General features: G+C 39.4%; 1 protein-coding gene across 1 annotated transcript in view; it reads right to left on the bottom strand.

Moving 5' to 3' along the window:
- Window positions 1–10,798: 10,798 nt before the first annotated feature.
- The window catches only part of NOX3 (NADPH oxidase 3), a 61,192-nt gene continuing 59,681 nt past the window's right edge, over window positions 10,799–12,309 (bottom strand). The window contains exon 13 of the mRNA XM_066371720.1: window positions 10,799–10,925. Coding sequence (XP_066227817.1) covers window positions 10,799–10,925 — 127 coding nt within the window. The remainder of the gene's footprint in view (window positions 10,926–12,309) is intronic.

Genomic DNA, 12,309 nt, shown 5'->3' with positions numbered 1-12,309 from the left:
GTTAAGAAGAAAAGGTAAAAATATACATCATGTATGTAAAATAGAGAAATAGGAATATAAATTCTAAAGAGTGCTCAAGTCCTTAGCATACGTTCCTTAGACGTTCGATCATTTCAGCAATGCACCTGAACTCGCTACCTTGCATCTTTAATGCCCTCTCTGTGTGTGTTCGTGTTGCCGCCCAGGTGAACTGGAAGCTCCTTGCAGGCGGTACCACTGTCTCACGCAACCTGTCACCCAGCACAGCAGCTGTGGGCATAATTCGTGCTCGACGGGTATGTGTGCCAGACCCCAGTCCTGGGCCCCAGCATGAGTGTTCTGAGGTTGCCAGGGTCTGGGAGCATCTCACAGCTGCAGGTGGATATATGACTCCCCCACAAGCCTGCATGGCCCTCCAATACTCTCTCTTTTGGCCACGGTTGTTATTTCATACCTCCAAGCATTTTCTGCTGAAGAAGCTGACGGAGCAAACCAGTGAAGATATTTTTCATTTCCTTCGATGGAGCATAATGCCTCCGAATATAAAAACAATAACGCAGTCATCACATATGCAGTTACATTGTCCCAGCGGCTGTGCACTCAGCAGCATTCCTGGCCGGGCAAGGAGCCCAATAGCTCTGTTTTCCATTCTCATCTCAATGATGTTCATAATAAAAGAGTTTTCAATCAAGGTAAATACAATTTCATCCCAGCCTCACATCGACACTCCTGCTTGCGCTCTCTCTCTCTCTCTTCCTTTCCTTTTAGCCTGGGTCACTCACCCTAAAATGCTTGAGATTCTCCTCTGGTGGGAATAACAGCCTCGCTCTTCAATGAACTATAACAACAGCTCTAAACGCCTCTCCTCTACCATACCTCTGTGATTTGCAAAAGTGAGAATAAATCAAAGCAGGGAAGAGATGCCACGTGGAGCCAGAAGCTAAAAGGTACAGCATGTTGCGCCAGGGCCAGGGCACATGGACGCCCGCGCTCCGTACCTCCTTCCGCCCCCAGCCCCATTAAAACAATCATTCTGGACCTGCGGGAAATTGTCACCTCTTTCCATCCTGCGTGGCAGCTGGCGTTGGAGGCTGCAGACGCTGCTCCATCCCTTCAAGATTCTTAACACACACGCAAAAAACAAAACAAAACAAAATGGAGCTTAATTTGTTAAAAAAGAAAAAAAAATGTCAGCTTACCCTCCGGCTCAGCGCAGGCACCAGGGGAAACAAGCAAAGATAAATGCCTCCAGGTGAACTGGCGCAGACGCTAATTCTCCACTCACTCTGCTGCGCCGCGTATGTACCCCATTAATCATGCCGGATGCGGAGACGTTTCAAAAACTTAAGCACTTTTCCAACAAAGATGCGCCATCTAAAAAAGACAGTAACACAACTTTATTTGGTGTTGCTTTCTTTGAACCAGCAATGAATCTGAAAAATGTGCTGCAGATGTTAGTACAAAGCGTTACTGCCCAGGTAGGGACAGGAGGGAAAGGCAAGAGGAAGCAGCCAGGCGTGAGCAGCAGGGGAAATGCTATTGCCCTTGTTTTTCTCTCCCTGTGACCTTCCCTGGGCGGCAGGGGCTAGTCCAGGTCTCCCCGTGCTCCGCCAGGCTTAGCTCTGCCCTGGTTCCCGGACCAGTTCAGGCCAGAGATGGAGCAGTGCTAAAACGGCTCTACCGGGTCTACCGTTTCAGTCCCTGGAATTGAAGAGGCGAGCTTCCCAGAGACCGGAGCCCTCTGATGTCCGTGGGCTCCTGTGCGCTCTGCTTCTAGGAAATGAACCCTCTTTTGGTTCTCACTACTCTGTCATCCTCCAGGGAGTCCAGGGATCTCTGCCTCTGACATCCAGCCCTGCAGCTTGTATCCTGATTCCTGGGCTTGAAGCTTTCTGTTGATGACACTGGCCATTCTCAATCCAATATGCTGCCCCACCTGGATTTCCGTTACCCAGGTCAACTTTCCTTCCTGGGTTGTGCATACCTCTTCTTGGAAGTCTCAATGTCCACTCGGGCCTGATTCACAGGTCTTCTTTTACACCTTTGTCTTACATGCCTACTGCCTTTGTAGCCTAGGCTGGGCCTTCCTCCCAGACCCCAATGTGCTGTAGTTTGGAATGTTTGTGCTAGACTTCTTCTCCTGTTTGAAGAAATAAATGAATAAAAAAGAAGTGGAGGTTCCTAGAACTCAATAGAGCGTGACTGTGGCCAAACATACTGAGTGCTAGAGAAAAGAGCCAAGAACATCTTGGAGGACCGCAGCATCTTGGTGCCTAGTCCCAAGTCTGAATCCCAGAGTGACTGAGACAAGTGACTGAGACAGTGCTTGTGTGTTGAAGGATGGCAGTGGTGGGAGAGGCTAAGAGAGCCTGGGTCTCTTTTACCACAGACTTTTGAAAAACCCCTAGACATCTATCTGTCCTTGGGAGACAAGCTAGGCTTTCTTGAAATAGACACAATGATGAATTGGACATGCTCTCTTTGGTTTGAGAAAACCAAGTGCCCAAAATCTTACCTTTACTTTATGGAATAGCTGCAGAGAACCCTCAGCTAGGACAAACTTGGAAATCACCATCCAGTGAGGAAAATCTCTTTGTCTCACGCTAACTTGACAAATCATTCCTTGCCTAGCAGAGCAAAAATCCACCAAGAACGTTTTCATATTATAAACTCGATCAGGTGCATACAAAATTGCAGTGTATGTAATATAAATTTAGAAATCTAGTTTAAGAAATAAATGATTGAAGTCTTTGATTTGTATCCATTTTCTCCTTCTTAACAGAAATAAGCAGTGTTCTGAATTTGGGGTTTGTAATTTAATTTCTGTGCATTTCTGTAGACTTATATGCATGTGATTCTGTGTGTGTGTATGAATAAATAACTGTTTTGCATGTTTTATAGTTTTATTTGAGTAGTTTCATATTACATGTATTCATTTATAACTTTTTTTTTTAAAAAATCAAAATTGTTGTGAGGCTCATTCATGTTGTTCTAATTCTGAGACTGACAAACTATGGCTCATGGGCCATATCTAGCTGGTAGTCTGTTTTTATACATCCCTTGAGCTAAGAATGTGCTTTATATTTGTAAAGAATTGAATAATAAACAAAATCAAAGCAATAGTCATGACAGGGGCCATTAGTGGCTGACAAAACCTACAATATTTATTACCAGCCTCTTTATGGAAAAAATATGACAATACTTGTTCTTTTATTTTGTCTTAATTTATTTTATCCCTACACTCTTCTAAATATACTTTTCAAACAGTCTGTCAAGTTTAACAAAAAACTTTTTCAGAATTGTGATTAAAATAACTGAATTTATGGATTGTTTTGAAGTGAATTGCTTTATCAATAATATTGTACCTTTCCTTCTGTATTGGTTATTCATTGCTGCTGTAAGAAATTACCCCAAATTTAGCAGCTTGACACAACACAAATTTTGTCATATATATTTTTTAGGTTTAACTCCAACATAAATCTGGCTGGACTAAAATTCAGCTATTTGACAGGACTGGGTTCCCTTCTGAAGAGTTTAGGAAAGAATTCATTTTCTTACCTTTTCCAGCTTCTAGAGACCGCCCACACTCCTTGGCTTGTGGCTGCTTCCATCTTCAAAGCTATTGATCACATCATTCCAAACCTGCTGTCACCATGTCTTTTACTTGTAACATCCTTTGTGATAACATTGGGTTCACCCAGAAAATCCAAGATGATCTTTCCAGCTCAAGAGAATCATGTCAAAACAACCATAATTTCATCTGGAACCTTAATTTCTCCTTGACAAATAATTCCACATATTCACAAACTTCAGGGATTAAGATGTGAACATCTTTAGGCCATTATTACACCTACCACAAACCCATCTAGTGAGTTTTTTTCATTTATTATCATTTTAAGTTCTAAAACTTGCATTTTGTTCTTTTTGTATCTTCTATTTCTTTGCTGAGATGATTTTCCCATTTGTTCCACGAGTGATTGCAGTTGTCTGTTGGAACGTTTTTTACGATAGTTGCTTTAAAATTCTTCTTAGAGAATTCCAACATTTGTGTCATCTCAATGTTGGCATTTGTTGATTTTCTTTTTCCATTTGAGTTGAGATGTTCCTAGTTCTTGGTATGACAAAAAATTTGGACTGTATCCTATCCATTTTGAGTAGAATGTTATGACACTATAGTTCTTCTTTAGATCTTCTATTTTAGCTGGCAGTTTACAGGTTTAGGTTCAGAACACACATCCTGGCCCATGTTTGTGGTTTGTGGTTCCAATATCTTTTTAGTTTTAAAAGCCTTTGCGATGCTATTCTGATATACATTACTCGTGTGCACCCAGAGGCCAATCTGAAACTTGGGAAGTGCTCCTCATCAGAGTTTAATTCTCTAGTCATTTGCTGTGTTGATTCTTGTTGGTTTCACACAGTGGCATCTTGGGAATTTGACCAAGACTCCTTTTCTTCAGCTCCCTTCTCTCTGCAATTACTGCCCTACCCCTCTCTCTAACCTCTGCAAGATATTGGTTTAGTGCCAGCCAGAAATGATTGGTAGGTCTCCATCCCATGGTCTCTGGGTGGGGTAGAAGGGAAATGAAGGCCGATCACCTCTATTCATTTACTGGCAGATATAGTTGATAGAACTTTGTAATTTTCTTCTTAAAAGTTTTATTATTTTGTTGGAATTATTTATTGGTACCTTATATTGTTTGATACTGTTCTTATGCTTTAAAGATAAATTTGAAGTTTGAGGTAAGTTGGTTGGAGATTTGTAAGGTGTGGCACAAAACTGTCACCTAAACAAAGTAATGTTGAGGGTTCTTTCCTTAGCTAGGGGATTACATAATTGAATCAGGAAATTGAGACTGGATCTTTATTAAGCTGCTATCTTTATTTTTATAATAGTAATTTGATGGTGTTTTGAATTGATATATTTTATCATAAAATTAGCTTATTGATTTAAAAGAGAGAGGGAGAGTTTACACATTCATTGGTTGATTCTTGTCTGTGCCCTAACCAAGGATTGTAACCCACAACCTTGGCCTATTGGGATGATGCTTCAATCATTCAATTAACAGAACTACCTGACCAGGGGTGGAAATGATCATTCTTTTTTTTTTTTTTTTTTTGTATTTTTCTGAAGTTTGAAGTGGGAAGGCAGTCAAAAAGACTCCCACATGCACCCGACCAGGATCCACCAGCATGCCCACCAGGGGGTGATGCTCTGTCCATCTGGAGCATTGCTCCATTGCAACCAGAGCCATTCTAGTGCCTGAAGAGGAAGCCATGGAGCCATCCTCAGCGCCCAGGCCAACCTTTGCTCCAATGGAGCCTTGACTGTGGGAGGGGAAGAGGAGAGAGATAGAGAGGAAGGAGAGGGGGAAGGGTGGGGAAGCAGATGGGTGCTTCTCCTGTGTGCCCTGACCAGGAATCAAACTCAGGACTTCCACACACCGGGCCAATGCTCTACCACTGAGCCAACAGGCCAGAGCCAACTGATCATTCTTAAACAACTTTTCTTTTGTTCAATCTGAGGGGAAGAACTGGGAGAAAGTAACTTAGAAGATTGCATATGATTTTATGAAAATTGGCAGGGAGAACAATTTAAGAATTGAATAAAAGAAAAAGAAAAGATAAATTTCAACATGTTAATGGCTGGGAGGTGTCAAAGAGACACTAGATTATTTGGTAATGAGGTGACCTATGTAGACAAAGACATGCACAGCTAGGATGCCACCCAGCTCTTTGAGAAGGAAAGAGTAGTGAACATGATGAGCAAGGCATTATTTGTGCCCACAGGGTAAACCAGCTTGGCCTATAAGTTTGGACAAGTGACTTGAAGTGGGAATACACATAAGCAATAGCATTTACTTGGAAATTTCTATTGTATATATCAAAGGTCACAAAAGCACAAATTATGCTTTCCTGAAATGTTTATGGGAAAAGGTAGAACTGGTAATATGACAAAACAGCAGTTAGGACAGGGGTTTGAGAGTGCAATGAGGGAAAAAAAGGAATTAAAGATGACTCAGAGGTATTTAGTATTTTTAGCCTAGGTATTTGGATAGATGATGGTATCCTTAACTGAATTAAGAAAAATTAGAGCAGAATTATGAGGAAGAAGGCAAAGATTTTGGTTTCACATATGGAAAATTTGACATGCCAATTATTCTTGTAATGGTGGAGTACGGAGTTGGATATACCAGACTGGAATCCTGAAAACAAGTCTTTGCTAGAGTTTTAAATTCTGTGATCATCAAACAAAAAACAGTTGGTATTTGAAGCCTTGGGAATGTAAGACATTACTCAGGGGCTGAAGGTAGACAGAAAAAGAGAAGAAGGACTATGATTAAGTCCAAGGACACTCCAATGTTTTAAAGTTGGACAGAGAAGTCTGAGAAGGAAACAGAGTCACCAAAGTCACAAGAAGAAAATGTTGCAAGAAGGGAGAAGTACTCAACTCCTTCTGTTGCTGCTAACAATAAAAAGAAGTTGAATTTCACATCCTAATGGGGTTGTGGTAGACATTGAAAATAGTTATAGTTGTGGAGATAACAATCCAATTAGAGTGTGTTAGAGAGAACATTGTGGACATTCAACCATGGAGCGTTGATCAATTTAACAACAAACACATACATTCATCAGTAGACAAGATAAAGGATAAATCTAATGTGATAAGTTTTAGCAACTTGTGCAGAAGAAAAGGAACAGAGGATTATGGAGCGGAGTGGAGATCAGCAATGTGACACGGCTTCCACCTTGCCTCACTCTTCTAAAGTCCCAACTGTGAGTCCCCGATACTCTCATGTGTGGAAAAAAGTGAAGGGGGTCGTATTCTTATATTTTCCCTCTTCTTCTGGGAAGTTATGGATGAGCAGGGAAAGAAATCAATGGAGCTGACTCACCCTGTTGGAAGAGAAGGATTCAAACTTCATGCCAATCGGGGGAAACGATCTGTAGCCTGGGAGTGGCTTCATGGAAACACACTAGATCTTCCCTCCCCCACCCAATTAGTTGGAGTGAAACCAAGATATAGGACAGTCAGTTTAATCTTAGGAGACAAAATGGAGCCCAGGGATTCCAACATGGTCTGCACACAACCCAAGCTGAATAAAACATGAAATATCTAGGCCAAACCCAAGCTTTAGAAGAAAAATCATGATCCACTCAAAACTTTGTACATGAATGTAGAATGCACATTCTGTACAGTGACTGCTAATTGGAGTGGCTCTTCCTTTGAAATGCTAAAAATGCTTTAAAATTAATCGTGGTAATGGTTCTACAACTCTGTAAATATACTAAAAAATTTCAACAGTATGTATGCTTTAAATGGGTTAATTTTATGGTATGTGAATTATTTTTCAATAAAGTTTTTTTTTCTGAGGAGAGATAGAGATAGAGAGACATAGTCTTAAAGATGATGTGGAAAAAAACAAACAAACTCAAGAAATTATTCATAATATGAAAGAATTGGTAAAATGATAAAATATCTATGCAGACAGAAGCAACTATGCAGGCAGAGTCAACTAATATGAGCTAAGTCAGACAAAAAATAGGAGGAATAAAGCAGTTGTACAGAGATCCTATAGGAAGAAAGGGGAAATAACCATGTAAGTAAGAAATAACCCAATCTAGTAGAAATTATATCTTGGGGAACTCCTCAGTATTGCTTCACATAATGGAGAACTTAATGAGGACATTAATTTAATAAGGTAAAAAAAAAACAAAATCATAAAACAACAGAACAAGCTGCACAGGGATATGGCAGGTCTGAAGCAGCTATGTAACTAATCAGGGCTCCAAGCAGCACCTTTACAAAAATCATTGAAAATTGTAAGCAGTATAGAGTAGAACCAACGTTCCTGAGGCTGAATTCCAAGTGCACTTTCTCTCTCTAAGATGAAATGCCAAAATCCAGAAAACTAGGAAAAAGTAGAGGTTTTTTCTTGGTACCACCACTGCCATCAACATAATCTGTCCCGAACAGATGTAAACTTCCTTACAATCACTGTTTTCCCCACTTATTTGGAGTATTCATTTTCATACTTTTAATCTGAAAAGCATTAAAGATTTTGAGTACTAGGTACTGCCCCAGGCGCTACTGGGAGTATTGTGTAAAATATGGAGTATACATTTGTTATTTTCTAAAATGTGAAATCACTTTGAATTTTAAGATATATCTGGTTCTAGGGTTTTAGAAAGAGATTGTGGACCAGTAATAAGAGAAGCCACAAGTAAATTAAAGAAAAAGAGATTAAAGTGATTAGAAAAACTTGGAAATGAGAAAAATGATCTAATGTAAGGAAAACTGATGTCTCTGATATCAGAAGACAAAGAAAACAAAACTGTATTCAAAGACCTAATACAAGAAAATTTTTCTAAAATGAAGAAAAAAGTGTTCAGAAAAACATGGTGTTAGAGAAAATTTTTATATGAAATATTCAATCACAAAAAAGTATGAAGTTCAAAGATAAAGAAGAATTATTTAGGCAGCCAGGCAAACAAAAAAGTAATTTATTTACAAAGGGGAATGAATGAAATTGGCCTCATACTTCACCACAGCAATATTCAATGACACAAAACACTGAAGTAATATCTACCAAGTTCTCAGGAGAAGAGAATGTTGTCTTTTCTCTCTTCTTCTTTTTCTTTTCCACACTTTTTATTTATTTGTATCTCATATATATTTTCCAACATGAACTGCAGAGTATCTACCATTTCAAAAAATTTAAAAGAGAATTTAAATTTTGATTGGAATTTTATTTAAGCTATTAATTTGAGACAAATTGATGTTTTCAATATGTTTAGTCTTCCTATTTAGAAACATATTATTACATATATTAAAATGTCTTTTTCTAAATGTTCATTTATCAAAACATATTGCAATGGCCGGTTGGCTCAGCGGTAGAGCGTTGGCCCGGCGTGCAGGAGTCCAGGGTTCGATTCCCGGCCAGGGCACACAGGAGAAGCGCCCATTTGCTTCTCCACCCCTCCCCCTCTCCTTCCTCTCTCTCTCTCTCTTCCCCTCCCGCAGTGAGGCTCCATTGGAGCAAAGATGGCCCGGGCGCTGGGGATGGCTTTGTGGCCTCTGCATCAGGCACTAGAATGGCTCTGGACGCAACCCAGCGACGCCCCAGAGGGGCAAAGCATCGCCCCCTGGTGGGCATGCCAGGTGGATCCCGGTCGGGCGCATGCAGGAGTCTGTCTGACTGACTCCCCGTTTCCAGCTTCGGAAAAATAAAAAAAAAAACACTCCCCCCCAAACATATTGCATAATTCTTGTTAAATAAATGGATGGGTCTACTGTGATTTGGTTTCTATTTTGAATAGATTATTCCCTTTAATTTTTTTTTAAATCCATACTTTTTACTTGGTTAAAGTAATATACTGATTTTTGTTATTTGCTGAGTTAAAGTAATATACTGATTTTTGTTATTCTTTTCTATCTAAATAGGTCAGACTTTACATATATGTAGGGAAATAACCTAAAGGTCAAACCAGAAGGGGATGTAGACAGCAGAGATTTTTAAAAATGCAGCAAAATCTGGTTTTTTAAAAAGACTTTATTTTTTTAGAACAGTTTAGGTTTACAACAAAACAGAGAATGGTACAGAGCTTGAACTCTCTTTTAAAGATGAGTATATTCTAATTTATTAGACAAAATTAGTTGAATATAGAGTGCATTTTATTTTCAAATAGACTGGAAAAGAAAACTAATGCTTGAACACAACTAAGAGAAACTGTTTCAATATATTTAATTTCCCTGCTAAAGTAAAGATTTAGTAAACACATTTGACTGCAAAAAATTCTAGTTGCAGAGACTAAATCGAACTTAAGTGGGGCACTGAATATACAGGAAGACGGGGTATATTAAAATTAGTAGAGTTTGAATGATAGGTATTGAGCAAAACATAAAGATATCGAGACATTGCAATGAAGAGTTAGTAGTAATAATTTCTGAGGCATCCGGGAACATACTCAAATTTTCTCCTAAAATATATTTAAAAATTGTAGAATCAATGTCAATATCCGAGGATAAAGTGAAAGAAATGATCAATTTATAATTTAGAAATACTGTACCTAAAAGAGGCCAGCTGGCTGCCTGACTTGATAAAAATAAATCATGTCAGACCAGTTTAATTCTCTTTAATGGCAGGATGATAGCATTAAGCATAAGAAGCATTTGTAAAATAGGATCTATTTTTTTAATGTCTATAAATGTTTTGTTCTACTGTATCTGACATGCTATTTATATGCTATAAAAATATGGGGTGGTGTCCTGTTCTCAATGGCTAATTATCACTCTTGTTCTTAACCAGAAGTTCATAGTAAAAGACAGCTGCAAGAATTCATGGAGGAGTTATTTGGGTTTAAAAATCTAAAGAAACATTTTAAGAGATTGCTAATTAAATCTGAAAACTAAATATTAGTATTAGTCTGTGATGTTGAACTTCAAAATAGTCTTGAATTATTAGCCAACAGCCCACTGGCCACTATCTGCTTTTGGATAGACCACGAGCTAAGGATGTCTACTACATTTTTAAGTCATTGAAAATGATAAGAAGGATATTTCAGGATACAGAAAAATGATATAAAAATTGATTTTAGTGTCCATAATGAAGTTTTACTGACACACAACCACACCCATTCACCGGGGTATTGTTTGTGGCTGCTTTGGTACATTACAGGAGTGGAGTTGAGTAGTTCTGCCTGGGACCATGACCCGCAGAACCTAAAATCATTATTTTCTGTCCCGTAACAGGAAGTTTCTCCATCCGTGACGTATACGATTGTGGCTGCTTACACTAGACGTAGATTTGATCTCCCAAGTCTAGAAGCTTTCTTTGCTGTAGTAAAAATGGACCCCCCTGGGGTCAGCTGAAGAGTATAAGCGGCACATCCTCTGAAGGGTCTTTGAGAGAGCTTTGGGCCCACAGAAGAACACGCCCACGCTGTCGCTGCAGGAGGGGCAAGAGAGGAGAGAAAGGGTTACACGAGGCAGGGCTAGCAGAAGCCAGGACAGAATTGTAAAATCCGGGAAGTGGCTGTGGTTGTGACTTTACTCATTGCGTTTTCTCCACACATTTTCTTTTTTTCTCAGATTCTCTTTTTTTCTATTTTCAGCACCCTGGTCTCCCAAAGGTTCCCAGGATCCTGTTTTGCCTTAAATCACACAGGTAGGTGGGGCCAAGAAGATTGAAGCTGATAGGCTCAGGATGACTGGGGAGGGAGTTTCAATATGGAGGTGATATGGCCAGGAGTTTTGGTGCAGTGACTTTAATGCCTTCTTGGATGGTAGAATGTAGGCTCCTTAAGAATAGAAACCTGGTCTATTTTACTCTTTTACTGTAATCCCACCACCTGGAATAGTGCCCGGCATACGGTAGACATCAATAAATGTTTATTAAATGAGTGAATAAATTGTTTTGCAGGTTAGTCTCTTCTTCATGATCTTGGGTAAGACACTGGACCTCAATTTCCACATGTGCAAAGCAAAGGTAATAATAATAACTATATTGTATGTTTTATTGAAAGCAAAATGTGATCGTGCATTGAAAAAAATTTAAAAAGTATTGGTGATTACAAATGTCCTGTTCAACCCTGCCTTTTATAGATAATACAGTTTATACTAAAGTCATAACAACTAATTTATTCTCCAGTTGGAGTGACTTTAGTTTTCAAAGAAGGCCAAAAAGAAGAGTTGGAAAGGAAAAAGACATTGTGGAAAATGTAGTCACTCAAAATTTGTCACTTGTAATCATGGCATTTCAGAAGACTATGTTGAAGTGATGGTCTCAGGGATGCTCAAATGCCCCGTGATCACTACTGCCAACTCTGCTGGTATGTAAACAATGCCGTCAGTGAGAGGATTCAGGTTATCTCTGGAAGTGGGAGGGACTAGTCTCTCTATGGGCTTATGCAGACCATGTTTTTCCTTGTCTTGCATTCTGCTATATTCCTTATAGCAGTATTTTTCCAACCTCTGGCATAGTTTAATTAGTTAATCTAGACCAAAAGTTCTTCTACTTTGCTGCGCATAAAATTATCTAGGCAAATCATTAAAGCTTAGGTTCCCAGGCTTGAGTCTACGGAGTGCATTTTGGGCAAGTTCTCCAGATGATATTGAGGCACACTGACATGTGAGCCACACTCGGAGAAACACTGTCTTAGGGGAATTCTTCAGACATCAGGCACTGCCCACCACACCACCTCCAGCTCTTCATACCTAGTTTTCATTGGGAAGTGCTCTCTAGCCTTGTTCTACTTAGCTTCTATATTAACATGGCTCTCTGCCTTGTGTCCTAACCACATTTAATTATGTGTTCCAGGGCAATCATATCA

This window comes from Saccopteryx leptura, chromosome 3, assembly GCF_036850995.1.
Source record: "Saccopteryx leptura isolate mSacLep1 chromosome 3, mSacLep1_pri_phased_curated, whole genome shotgun sequence".
Taxonomy (NCBI): domain Eukaryota; kingdom Metazoa; phylum Chordata; class Mammalia; order Chiroptera; family Emballonuridae; genus Saccopteryx; species Saccopteryx leptura.
The sequence above is the reverse complement of the archived record's forward strand: the minus strand, read 5'-3'. Positions and strand labels throughout refer to the sequence as shown.